Here is a 14,157-nt window from a genome sequence, read left to right as displayed (position 1 = left end):
GTGCTTGGGGACAGCATACACAAGAGATAACTGAACAAGGGCTACCTTGTCCCCCTCTGAGACTGTGATTCTCAGAAGCAAGATGCGCCTCGAGGCTTGTGGTTGCCTGAGGGACTTGGCAGTGGACTGGCTGTTGGAAGTCATCTCCCTGAAGAGGTCTGGCCTTCCCTCTGAGAGACAGAAGAGCTCACCTTTGCTCAGGTTCTGAAAACAGCTGTGACAAAGAGATGCCACAGAGGGCAGCATAGGCGAAGCGGTTGGCCTCTGTCAGCTCTCGGCCCAGGGGCTGCTGGGACTCCCCTTCTGCAGCTGGCTCTGCTGCCAGAGGCTGCTTAGGATGTGGCCTATTCCATGTGGCCATTCCCAGCCCTGCAAGAGAGAGTCCCAGTGAGATGCTTCCAGGAGAAGGGGGGGGGGAGGTTACCAGAAGGGATCAAAAAATCATCTTTCATAAACTAACTGGTGGCGCTCATCTGCAATCTCAGAACTAGGAAATCTGAAGCAAGGAGACTGCAAGCTCCCAGTTAGCATAGGCCACACAGTGAAACCACAAAACAACAACCATAAAAGAAAAGACTAACATATTAGTGTCACTAAAATGACAAATTTCTATTCAGTACCGTGCTTTGTTTGGAGGTGGCCCTGGCTGAGCTCAGGCTTGCTACCTAGCTGAAGATGACCTTGAATTCATGCTTTCTACCTCTACTTCCCATGCCGAGATTACAAGCAAGGCCACTATGACCAGCTCTATTCATGTACAGGCTGGGTGGTAGTGGTGGTGGTGGTGCACACCTTTAATGTCAGCATTTGGAAGACAGAGGCAGTTAGGTCTCTGTGAGTTCGAGGCCAGCCTGGGCAGTGCAGAGGCAGGCACAGAGATGGGCAGGTCTCTGGAGTTCTCTGACCAACCATCCTAACTCTAAGCTGTTGAGGTTGGGGTTCAGTGAGAGAGATTGTCTCAAAAGAATAAGGTGGGGAGGGAGTGAGGAAAACACCTGAGGTCAACCTTTGTGCTCCATATGCAAGCATTCACATGTGCACACACAGAAATACATACATACATACATACACACATATGTATATGTATATATGTACACACATATGAATACATATATGTAGTAGTATAGTAAATATACTTATATACCTACTACACATGCACACACAGAATAGTTGGTTCTGTACTGGGATATGTACATGTCTCCTTGCCATTACCCCCCCCCCCAACAGTATGCAGAGTAACAACTACATAATGGCTATTTAGAGATGACTCAAAGTCCTCCTGGATGTGTTGTGCATCTTACGTGTGAATGCCACACTGCTTTAGACAAGGGCACTTGAGCATTGTCACATTTGAGCATCTGTGAGTGGTTCTAGAATCAACCCCCACACAGACACCAAGGGGTGATCATAGTACCAAAATAAAAACGTCCCAAATGACCACCCACAGCAGAGGGCGGAGGTAGAGTCACATGGCCATCAAACACTAGACAGCAATGAAAGAGAATGAATCCTGGAGGGACCCATCGTAACAGAGACACGCCCCACAAACAACCATTAGCAGAAAGCCAAACACAGGAGACTATGTGGCTGGGTCCCTCAAATAGGACATAGACACAGTGGTAAAAACAGTAAACAGTGATGGAAGGTGAAACAGTGTCTCCCGAGGACACTGGAGGCTTCTGGGTGACCTGGGTGGTGGTTACATGTGTGCAAATATAGTCGACAGTCGCGAGGTGTGCACTTCAGATCTGTGCACTTGCTGTATGCTACACCTGGATGAGTGAAGGTAGGAAGGGAGAGAGGTAAGTTCTCCCTCCTTCCTTGGGGAGACGGGAGGCATAGAAAAGGGGGCAAGCCATGGTCAGCCAGGCATCCAAGCAAGGAGCAGGAGGAAGGATTCAGGGAAAGATGTACCCAGGACATCTAAGCATCTGGGATAAGAACATAGGTTCAGACCCTGATGGCCCTCCAGCCCCCTCCACCTGATAAAAAGAAGACCCTGGTGGTTGGGAGTGGTAGCACATGCCTTTAATTATAGCACCTAGGAGGCAGAGGCAGGGGGATCGCCTCTGTGAGTTTGAGACCAGCCTGGCCTACAAAGTGAGATCCAGGGAAGACAACAGAAAAACCTTGTAGTGAGAACCACCTCCACTCCCCCCAAAAAGGAGACCCTGGTATTCAGCCTTTCTCTGAGCATCAAACACACTTGATGAAGAATGAAGAGGCTTTCATTCTTCAGGGGTAACATAGTGACACACAGTGACACAATCGTCAAGTAACTTGGTCAAAGTCTCAGAAGTGAGAAGAGGAGGGGGTTGGCAGGATGGCTCAGTTGGCTAAGAGCACTTGCTGTTCTTCCTGAGGACCCAGATTTCCATTCTCAGCACTGACATGGCAGCTTACCACCACCTGCTATCCAGCCCCAAGATATCTGGTGCCCTCTTCTGGTCTCTGTGGGCACTGCACACACATGGTACATATACATACATTTCAGGTATACACATAAAATAAAAAAATTTAAATCTAGGGGCTGGAGAGATGGCTCAGCGGTTAAGAGCACTGACTGCTCTTCCAGAGGTCATGAGTTCAATTCCCAGCAACCACATGGTGGCTCACAACCATCTATAATGTGATCTGATAGCCTCCTCTGGCCTGCAGGTGTACATGCAGGCAGTGCTCTGTATACATAATAATAAATAAATAAATCTTTAAATTTTTTTTTTTTTTTTTGGTTTTTCAAGACAGGGTTTCTCTATGTATCTTAGGCTGTCCTGGACTCACTTTTGTAGACCAGGCTGGCCTTGAACTCACAGCGATCCGCCTGCCTCTGCCTCCCGAGTGCTGGGATTAAAAAATTTTTTAAATCTTAAAAAAAGAAATGAATAGCCAGGTGTGGCACATGCCTTTAATATCAGCACTCGAGAGGCAGAGGCAGGCGGGTCTCTGGGAGTTCAAGGACAGCCTGATCTACAAAATGAGTCCAGGACAGCCAGGGCTTGTTACACAGAGAAACCCTGTTTCAAAAAACCATAAAAGAAGAAGAAAGAGGAGGAGGAGGCAGAGGAAGAGGAAGAGGAGGAAGAGGAGGCAAGAAGGAAAGAGAAGAAGAAGAAGAAGAAGAAGAAGAAGAAGAAGAAGAAGAAGAAGAAGAAGAAGGAGAAAAACTAATGGGTAAGATTCAAGATTCACACTCAGATCCAGACGTGGAATCTACACCCTTAACACTGCACTAAAGAAGTCAGGGAAACACTCAGAAGTGATGGTTGGTGGCGATGGAACAACATAATGAAGCATGGTGTGGGTAGGTGGGAGGGAAAGGGAAATAGGGGACTTGTGTGGATGGATGGGAGGGAGGCCTTCTCCTACAGAGGAGAGGATAAGCAAGAGGGTGAATGACAAGAAGACAGATGACGGCAGAAGAGCTGCAGAGACACTAATTAGGTAACACGAGAGGCGGAGGGTTCCCAAAACGAAGCTGGAGTTAGAAAAGAGAAGGGCCAGGATGGGTCTTGAAGAACAGACAGGAACAAGCCACACAGGGGTAGGTGGGCTAGAAGGGCATGTCCAGGCCAGAGGGGACAGCATGTGGCAGACCCTAAAGCAGAAGAGAGACTAGGATTTTGAAAAAAAAAAAAAAAACTAAAGAGATGTCTGAGGTAGCCAAGGCTCTGCTCATGGCTGGGCATGGAGGATGATCCAAATGATGAGGCTCTGGGGATAGTTGTCATGGTGACCAGGCCCAATGGACCAGGGAAGGCTTTTCTCATGTGCAAAGTTAGTGGTTCCTCAGGATGGGGGAAGCAGGGGAAGGGCATGAGAGGATATGAGACCTCCCGGTAGTAGGTACTGTAACTTGCTCTATATCTGACATAACTTTGAAATAGAATTGCATTAGGAGGATGTAGAGAGACATAAATGTCTTTTCTTATGTCCCAAGTCAAGCACCACTAGCCAGCCCCACTGTAAACTAAGCAGCTACTGATTTACGAAGCATATACGGGCACTTGCTGGGTACCAGACACGAGGCTGTCTGGTGGGGACACAGGGGTGCCTACGCCATGACAGAGTGACAATGACTCGCTCTTGGGGGCTGTAGGCTAGAGAGAGACAGACACTTTAAAGCAATGGAGAGGCGGAGGATCTGCAGCAAAGGAAACCCCAACAGTCTTTACCCAATTCTGGAGAGCCAACGTAGATGTCCCTTCCTCTGAGTCCAAGGACAGGCTGTTCAGCTTCAGAGGGTTCTTCAAGGAAATATGCAAATCGCTCTAGAGACCAAACTAGAAAAACCAGCCACGGGCCCACAGGGTGTGGAGCCTGGAGCAGCGGGGAGAAGGGGCAGTCAGCCTGAGCTGTGGCCCTTGACTCACTCAGGTGCCTGTCCTGGCAGAGCAGTGGGCAGTCCCCACTTAGTGGTCACTGAGTGCCAGGCACAGGTTGGACTGTCTCACAGATGTCCTTATGCCTTGGGATGTGACTACACCTGGGCTCTGGGTTAGCCTTGGCTCCACAGGCAGGAGTTTTGTCTCTGTATTGCCCCCAGCTCCCTGGGTCCATGAGGCATCCAGCGGAGCAGCGGCTCAGAAAATACCTATTTGTCACCAAGTTAAAGAGCTAGGTTTAGATGGGAAATTTCTCACACCCCAACTGGGCACCAGGTGGAAAAGGGAAATGGGGCTAAGTGTGTGAAGTCACTCGGGGATGGTCCCAACCTAGGGCATCCCACCTTTCAGACAATTTGAACTCTAGTCTCTGTCCATGTGTTAGCCGCATTGGTTCACATGTGTTAGATAAGAACTCCACCACTGAGCCCCACCCTTTACACACACACACACACACACACACACACACACACACACACAAACACAATGAGACAGAGTCCACTAGGTCCTGGCCTGGAACTCATTTTGTAGATAGACCAGGCTAGACCCAAATTTACAGAGCTCCACCTGCCTCTGCCTCCCAAGTTTCCTGACTGCTAAGATTACAGACATGAGGTACAGGCCAGTGGCCTTTAACCTTTAACCTTTGTGGGAATCAGCTGTATGGGTGTCCTGTGGCACTGCCACTTCTTCTCTCTCTCTCAGCTTCTTGGCCTTGATGCTCAGAGCTGCCACAGGCTTCATGCAGCAGGGCTGAATGATCCTGACTGAAATTTGAATCTTCGAGCAAAACAACCCTTTTCCCTCATTCATTTAATTGTCTGACTAGCAGACATTGGGGGGGGGGGGGAAGAGGGGGAGCTGGCTTGTGCTGGCCCAGGTGTGCTGGCCCAGGTGTGCTGGCCTGTGGGCATCTGCAGTTCTCTTCTCAGCTCTGTTTTCAGTGTTGCTGTTAGCCTGGAACTGACAGTGGGGACATTTACACCACATGAATCGGCAAATGCTACAAACCACAATCTACTCCCCACCCCCACCCCCCTACCCGCCCCAAAGAGGTGACTAACTAGCATCTTACCAAATACATGATTTCAGTTATTCTTTAAAATATTTTACTTGCTTATGTGAAGGGGCTAAGTCTGCATATCGGTGTGTAACAGAAGGGCAGGTGCCTGGAAAGTCCAGAGGCATCAGACCCCCTAGAGCTGGATTTACAGCCGGTTGTGAGCAACCCCGACGTGAGTGCTGGGAACAAAGCTCGGGTCCTCCGAAAGAGCAGCAGGCGCTCTCTTCTCTAGCCTGCTAGTTACATTTCACAAAATGCTTACAGAGGAAAAAGATCTGAAGGGCCCTCACTGAATGTTCATGACCCTTGTCTCTTGGCCAAGGGACTAGAGATTAGTGGGTTTTATTTTTTTGAGCATATTCTGACATGAGTTTATTGATATTATTATAATGGAAAGTGATCGATTTACTTAAAATTACATCCTCTGTGTATGTGTGTGTGTATAGGTGTGTATGTGTGCGCACCTGTGCATAGGTATGAATGTGTATGTGTGTGTGTGTGTGTATGTGTGTGTGTGCCACAGTGCACATGTGGAAGTCACAGGACAACTGGTGGATGATGGCTTTCTCCTTCTAATATGTAGGATGCCCAGAATCAAACTCAGGTCCTCAGGCTTGGCACTAGGTACTTTTACATCGCACTGGGCCAGGAAAAAAAAATGTCAAAATAGCCGTTCTGTTACTTTCTCTTTGGAAGGGGGGGGGGGTTTCAGTCAGAATGCCGGCTCCATGTAGCCTGACCAACTAAGTGGAGTCCAGGTCACTGAAAATGTTCCATTGCTTGACCAACAGGTCCTGTGAGTAGCAAAACAGATGGGCCAGTAAAACAGACAGAGGCACTCCTTAGCCACCTGCAGCATAGGGATGATGGAGCCTGTGGTTACAGCCCTGGGTTATGTGACTGGTTAGGCTGTGCCCCTCCCCTCCATCTAAGGAGTGTGGCAGCAGCTGTGGAGTAGGAAGGGTGGTACTGCCACCTGAGCTGTGTGCACTGGCTCAGGGAGCCTCAGCCCTTGCTGTGGGTCAAAATCAGCACCCAGCCCAGAGCTACCCTGGGATCCTCAAGTGCCTGTGAGGAGACACTGAAGCCCTGGTGCCTGTGACAAAAAACAAAACAAAACAAAACAAACAAACAAACAAACAAAAAACCATACTGTTGCTCCCAGTGCCTCTATGTCCTGGGTTTCCCAGCAGCACCAGGGACAGGAAGTCATGATGAGGGGAGTAGCCACCATTTCCTAGAGCCTCCTGGAGAGCATGTCTCTTTCCAGGTACTGTAAAGACATCCAGGGACTCCAAGCAAGGTCCATGTTTGATCTGGAAGAACACCATCTGTCAGGGAGACAACTTTTACAGCCCAAGAGCCACCACAGCCACAGTGAGGCTGTGTCCAGGCTCATGACAGATGGGGGTGGTCCTGGAAAGACTTCATTCTGATCCTCGATGGTTGTGAGTTTTAGTCAAGCCAAGCACATTCTCTATTATTAAGGAAAGTACTGGTCAGGTGACTTTTGTCACTCGTGGCACTGAGAGCCAGTCATTTTACAATAGCAGCCCTGGGCCCTGCAAGCTCCAGAGACGGGCACTCAGGGGGCATTTGTTGATTGTACTTGGTGCCAACCAAATACAAGACAATGTGATGGCTCCTTAGAAGAAAAGAAAAAAAATCTCAAAGCCAGCAAGGAAAGGGACGTTAAGCATGGTCAATATCATGCTTTAAATCATCCGAACACTGCATGACTCAGGCCTTGATGAGACCCCATACAAGAACGGACTTTTGTTTTTCCAGTTGCTTTTTCTCTTCCCTGGAGCAGTCTGTGAAAGTTAAAGTCAGATATGATAGGAGTGTGTGTGTGTGTCTCTCTCTGTATACGTCTGCATGTGTGTCTTTGAGTGTGTACACGTGTGTCTCTGTGTGTCTGTGCACATGTGTCTGTGTATGTGTGCCTCTATCTCTCTGTGTGTGTATGTGTGCATAGGAGGAGGTATTTTTCTCCCCTTGTTCTGATCATGAGTGAACTTTTAGATGATTCTACAGTATCACCAGACAATTAATAGAGAGCTGGTTACAGTGTCTGGGACGGGGAAAGGGGATGAGAGGTGGGGCTGAGAACTCTGAGCACAGGGGTCAAGAAAAAAACATTTATCACAAAAGTCCATGCCAACACAGAGCCACAGTGGCCTCTTTAAGCTATAAACATTTAAGAGTATAATTGAGGGGCCGGAGAGATGGCTCAGTGGTTAAGAGCACTGACTGATCTTCCAGAGGTCCCAGGTTCAAGTCCCAGCTCCCACATGGTGGCTCACAACTGTCTGTAATTCCAAGATCTGACACCATCACACAGACATACACGCAGGCAAAACACCAATGTACATAAAATAAGAAATAAGTAAATTTGAAAAAAGTTTCAATTATTAAAGAATATAATTGAAAGCTTTCTTTCTGTTTCTCTCTGTCTCTCTCTCTCTCTCTCACACACACATACAGACACAGTCAGACAAGTAATTATAAGATGCTTCTAGAAGCAAGGACTCTAGTTCCCTCTGTTTGTCCCCCACCCCATCATAATAGTCACTCTCTATACCTTTACCTCAAATTCTAGATGGAAGCTAGCAATAAGTGAAGTGTGCTAGGAAATCTCCATGGCAACACTTCCAACATAGAGGAACCCAGAGGGTCTGGGAGAGACCACCTTATGTGCCGAAGAAGATGTTGAGCCTCAAAGGAAAGGTACCACCTTTTCCTCTCCAGCAGCGTGGAGGGGGGAGAAGGAAGGGACGATGGGTGCAGGACAGGCTCTGTGGCCATCGCTCCCTTCCTTCCGGTTGGGGGCCCTGGCACACACCACTCATATTTCTCACAAGGTCACAGAGGAGCCTCCTCTCCAGTCCCCTGCGTCTTTCTGCCCTCACTTCTCGCCATACATCATGAAGACAGCACGATCTCAGAGATGTCACTGTGCACCTCTGCTCCAAACCCTTGGAAGGGCCCTTTCTCAACCAGTTAAGGCCTCTACAAAGGTGATAGGCCATAGGCAGTCTGGTCCCACAGCCCTGCTCACACCCTCCTCTCCTCTGCCTCTTTCCTCGCTGTGCTGCTGCCACACTGCCCCACTGTTCCTAAGATCCCTTTTCCCCAAGATGACCATGGGGGTGTGTATGTGTGGAGATGGGGGTAGTGGTGCCAACTAACTCCCTCTCTGAAGCCACTCTGCCTCCAGCCCTAACTTATGAGGTTCCCTTGGTCTGGGTCCCTAGTTCCAAGTGGGGTCCTTTATACATAACCAACCATGCTAGCAGCATCTGCTGAGATTCCCTGGGATAGACCGTCAGGACCCATTCTGCTCCACGGCCATCTTGTGAGGAAGACATCATCCCTGTCCCCATCTGACCTGAGGAAGCCAACGCTTACCAAGAGTAGAGGTCACATCCCTGGCATGTGGCAGTCCCATCATGCACCCTAGGCTGGTGTGACTTCACATCCCAAGCTCAGTGACAGCCTGTTTGTCTAGCACACACTAGGGCTCCCAGCACTTAAAAATTACAGCAAGGTAAAAACTAAATCTGTTGTCTTACTAAGTCGACTCAGCTGCCACAAGCCTTCCTGGGCTTGTAGAGTAAATGCGGGGTCTCTGCCTCTGAAGCCACAGTCTGAATCCTACCTCATCCAATGTAAAACCCTGGTGTGCCTGCCTCCTTGACCAGGAGCATCAGGAGGGGCGTGGCTGAGGTCCAGGGCATCGGTGTGCCCCTGTCACTCCACCCCAGTACCCCATGTCCCCATGAAAGCTCTAGGTTCACATCAACTCTGTCACCCCAGTCCTGGCTGAGTCTTGATTTGCTTGCTCAAGATGAAGTCCGACAAGAAAGTGGCCCTCTGCTTATGTTGCTTGAGGTACCCTGTGATAGCGCTTGGCAGAGATGGAGCTAAATGAATGAATGAATGAATGAATGAATGAATGTCTTTCTCTACAGCTGAGAAATTACTTCAGTGTATCTGCCAAAGACAATGAGTTTTGCTTTTTTGAGACAGGGTTTCTCTGTGTAGCTCTGGCTGTCCTGGAACTCACTCTATAGACCAGGCTGGCCTTTAACTCATAGAGATCTGCCTTCCTCTGCCTCCCGAGTGCTGCGATTAAAGATGTGTAGGACCACTGTCCAGAAGCACTGAGTTTTATATACGACAGAGGTTCCCAGTTTTCTCAAGAGTTTTTTTCCCCCTGCAGGTAGCTTTCATTACTGAACATCTAGCAAGCAGCCTCTGACGGGATCCTAGAAGCTGTGGGTGGGCACACATGGCCTGGGGACTGAGAGTTCATTTCCACCAGGGCTTAACCTCTAACACAGATCCCATGACTTTGTGTGTCCTGGGCATTTGGAATGCAGAGCTGGGCTGGGCTTAAATCTGATGAGTGAGATGTTTATCAGGAAAAGAGGTGGGGAGGAGGCGAGACAGAGAACGGTTGACTCTCTCTCTCAGGTGCGCTGGAGGCCAGAGCCGGCACAGGTGCAGGAACTTAGAGGCCGACACACCGAATATTGCTCTTTACCCTAAGGAAAGAGGAAGCCAGGCAGGGTTTAGGAGAGGTTGGCACCACAGACCCAGCTGCCAGTGTGGGGAGAGGTCAAATGGAAAAGAGACGAAATTCTGCCTGTTGCTGGCCACTCCTCTGCTCCCCAAGTCTATGTTGAACAGCAGTATTTTAGAGCCCCTGCGATGTCAGTTGGGAGAGCACTTGCCTGGCATGCACGGAGCACTGTGTTCCATTTTTAGCATCCCAAAGCTAGGTGTGATGGTCCACTTGTCTTACCCCAGCGCTCAGGAGGTGGAGGCAGGAGGATCAGAAGGTCTAAATGGGCATCCTTGGCTACATAGTGTGTACAAGGCCAGCCAACAAAACAAAACAAAACAAAACAAAACAAAAACCCAAACTGCTGAAAGCACGTAAGAGAACTATCAATTGCCTAATGTAATGACCATCTTCAGTCCCACATCTGCCAGCACAGGCTCTGCTCTAGCCTTCCCAGTCCCATGGTGTCCAGGTTCAGGCTGAGCCGCAGCAACCTAAACCTGTCATTTGTGTTGTCCTGGCCACACTGGAGCCTGGGCCTACAAATGCTCCAAGGGTGCCAGACATCACCCGGGCTTTTTGCTCCTTCAGTCCTCTGCTTAGCTTACAGGTATTTTGCAAATGAAGCCAGGAGGTCTCACAGCTTGCTGCTGGCTGCTCAGGAAGCTGAGGAACACAGCCTGACTGACTGTCTGACTCTGCGTGAGTGTGTTAGGTATGCATAAACCGGAAGCAGAGAGTGTGAGGCAGGCGTTACATTTCCAGCCCTGGAGGGAGCCTCAGCCTCCTCACCTGGAACTCAGCTCTGCTTCTAAGGTTTCTCTCCTGAGAGCAAGAACCAGTTATCAAGTCGCTAGACCTCTGAAGAAATGCTTCTTGGTTTGTTTGAGTCATAGCTCACTGGTAGAATGCTAGGTACACATGAGGGCCCAATTTTGGTCCCCAAAGCAACTAGTATTTATTTATGTTTTTCAAGACAGGGTTTCTCTGTGTAGCCCTAGCTGTCCTGGAACTCACTATGTAGACTGGGCCAGTCTCAAACTCACAGGTGGAGATTTAAAGGCATTTGCCACCAAGCCTGGCTTTAACTTACTTCTGATTTGGCAAAGACCCTTTGTACCGTGCTTTCACATTCACGAAGCACCCTCACAGTATCTTCAGCACCAAGAAGAACTATAATCCTTTAGTGTAATAAGGAAGTGGAGGTCCAGGGAAACACCTGAGGTGACACAGGGAGGAAGTGGCTGTACCAGGCTTTGCCAGGCTCCTAGGTTCACTGAGGGCATCTCTTATGTCCAAGGGACTTTCTGCTCACGGGTCTGTACCCCAAGTTTTTGCAGGATGGGACACTCAGGCTGGAAGAAGCATCCTCAGTGAAGTCCAGGGGTTCAGACGGTTTGGTACTGTTCAAACTATGAGGAAGGGGTCCCGGTCCCCTGCCTTTTCCACATAGGAAGATTTTGGTGGTTTTATCTCTCCAGCCTCCAGGTGATTCGCCTTCTAGAGTGCACTCCTGGGGGAATGACTGACGATTATTCCCTGCCGTGTCTTCAGAGCCTAAGCAGTGTACATACTGTAGACGCTCAATACATACACAGTAAGTGACTGGAGACCTGGGGACCCTCATTGGTGTCCCCTCCTACTTCAAGGCAGCGGCGGCGGCCTCCGGACCAAATCAGCAGATATAGCAAGCCGCTGCTTCTACTCTGGGTCACCTCTGGGAAGGACAAGGACATCATAGAGGCCAACCTTGATCCTAACACTGGGTCAAACTCTGAAGTCTGCTCACTCTTGGCTCGGATTGCCTGGTCCTGGCCAAAATCACCCCATTGTTCCCAGCCTCAGATTTCCCAGTCTGTAAGATCAGTAGGGGGGGGGGGAACCGGGGACGGGGCGGAGGGGGGCAACGGGGGGAGGCGGAGGGGCGAAGGGAGGGAACGTCTCCTTGTCTGTAAATACTCGCAGCTAGGCGAGAAGCCACGCCCCTGTCACAGCAGGAAGGGGCCGGGCCTTTACCGGACTTAGGGGTTTCCCAGGCCTCTGGAAATTGAGTCTGGAGATTCCGAGGTTGCGAGCCGGTGCCTGGAGCTCCCAGCATGCAGGAGGCGTCCAGTGACCCTGAGTGACCTTGGGCAAGACCTTTCTTCTCTTCCAGCCCAGCCCCTCATCTTTCAGAGGAGTGGCTTGGAGCCCTGGCCTGTGCTGGCTGGTAGATGTTCCCGCTGTACTCCACAGGCATCAGTTTCCCCTCTAGCCGCCCAGCTCCAGTCCTAAGAGCACTTCCGGGTCCTGGAGCACAGCAGCCCCTGTCTGGGAAGCTCCTGGCTCCCCACAGGCTTACCTGGAGGCCGCAGCGACAGATGAGACCCGGATCTTGGTGGCCCTGCTGCTCCTGTCCGGGCGCTCCCTGCCGGTCCTTGCGTCCTTGCCCTAGCTCAGCCGTCCCACACCGGCCTGGGCCGGTCCCGCCTGCGCAGCCCCAGAGCCCGGGCCTTCCGGGCTGGGTTGGGCAGACTGCAACTTAAGCCACTAAAGCCTCCACCTGGGTGCTGGCCTCTGGAAGGGAGCCGCAGATCTGCGCCTCTGCGCCCCAGGAAGAGAGAGCGCAGGGGTTCAGGAAGACTCTGAAGAAAGTGCTCGCCTAGGGCTCGGCTGGTGGGGGGTGAGGGGTGGGGATACGCGCAGACTCTTGGAGGGAGAAGTTTCAAAATTATGTTTGCACACTAAGAGCCTGTCCCAGAAGCAGCCTCCCCCTCCAATATACACTGCTCTGTGGAGTTTGCCACATCCACACCTTCGGACTCTTCTTTCACTTTCTCTAATGCTCGGCAGTCTTTGCACCCGAGGCTCTTACATCCCGCAGACCTCCGTTTTGGGGTTCCATTCCTGTGAGTCTTCCCTTACCATCCACTCAGCTTTAGCCGTTGAGCAAATATTTGCCGAGCCCCTACTATGTGCCAGCTTCTGTACCAAGGCCGTGTATTGGCACACCAGGCTTTCAGGTTTTCAGTACTTAACACTATGACGTTGTTTTCCCGTTTGCCTGTCACACTGGAACTTAAAAGCCTCAAGAATGGGGGTCTCCCATGCCTCATCCACCGCTGCAGCTTGTGTGCCCAGCCTTAGGGACAGTGCCACAAAGACTTGGGAGATGGCTCTTGTTGCCATGGCAACCTGTGACTTTTTCATCACATTTAGTTACAGGCAAGGAAGTAGGCGGCCATCCTGGCCAGGGCTGGAATATGAGTCACCATGACTTCTAATGTCGTTGCTCTTTCTCCTGGAGAAGATAGGTTGGAGTTGGAAGTGGGAAAAGTACACAAGCAGACAGGTCAGAGGTGTGGCATTCCAGCCGGGAGCCTGTGACTCAGGACCCTTCCTCCATCACCTGATCTCCCCATCAGGATGAAGAACAGCAAGAGGGCTGTTATAGGTCAGAAGGATCGGTTGTGGAGGGCTGAGGGGTTCCAGCTGAGATTATGGGCATCACTAAGGTGAGGCAATAACCACAACCATACCAAGGTGGCACCCCCTCCCAAAAACAAAAACAAAACCAAAAACCAACAACCCTGGGATTTGAAAAGATTCTATTGTTGGCCATGAGGAATACAGGGCAGGAATGGCCAGAGGCCACCAACTCAGAAACTGTTCTAGGCCAGGCGTGGTGGCGCAGCCTTTCATCCCAGCACCCGGGGTTGCAGAGGCAGGAGGATCCATGTGAGTTCGAGGCTAGCCTAGTCTAAAAATTGAGTCCAGGACAGCCAAGGCTACACAGAGAAATTCTGTCTCAGGAAGAAGAAGAAGAAGAAGAAGAAGAAGAAGAAGAAGAAGAAGAAGAAGAAGAAGAAAGAAGAAAGAAAGAAGAAAGAAAGAAGAAAGAAAGAAGAAAGAAAGAAGAAAGAAGAAAGAAAAAAGAAGCAGTTCCAGGATGACATAGCAGGCCTCAGCCTGAGCTGGTTCTCAGCCTTCCAGGTGTGAGGCAACTGATGCTCAAATTTCAACATAAGCTGATTTAGTAACTTCTTGATATATTAAAAAAAAAAAAAGATAATCCTGTAAGTAAAAAACTAAAAATAAAAAAGGATTATTTTTAATGGAGAAAGGAATGACAATAGATAAATGAAATAAATATGGGAAATAAT

At 49.9% G+C, this 14,157-nt stretch overlaps 1 protein-coding gene across 2 annotated transcripts in view; it reads right to left on the bottom strand.

Moving 5' to 3' along the window:
- Positions 1-13,145, bottom strand: part of TMCO4 (transmembrane and coiled-coil domains 4) — a 79,377-nt gene extending 66,232 nt beyond the window's left edge. Inside the window, exons 1-3 of one of the 2 annotated variants that reach the window (XM_084787959.1) lie at positions 12,357-13,145; positions 4,173-4,317; positions 192-369 (exon numbers count right to left, since the gene is read on the bottom strand). In XM_084787959.1, the coding sequence (XP_084644085.1) occupies positions 192-361 (170 nt within the window). In that variant the 5' untranslated portion in view covers positions 362-369; positions 4,173-4,317; positions 12,357-13,145. The remainder of the gene's footprint in view (positions 1-191; positions 370-4,172; positions 4,318-12,356) is intronic. The other variant, XM_084787958.1, reaches the window with a different exon arrangement.
- Between the last annotated feature and the right edge of the window lie 1,012 nt (positions 13,146-14,157).

This window comes from Acomys minous (assembly GCF_964271855.1).
Source record: "Acomys minous genome assembly, chromosome: 6".
In the NCBI taxonomy this organism is placed as follows: Eukaryota; Metazoa; Chordata; class Mammalia; order Rodentia; family Muridae; genus Acomys; species Acomys minous.
Note: the sequence above shows the minus strand (reverse complement) of the source record. Positions and strands in the feature narration are given on the sequence as shown.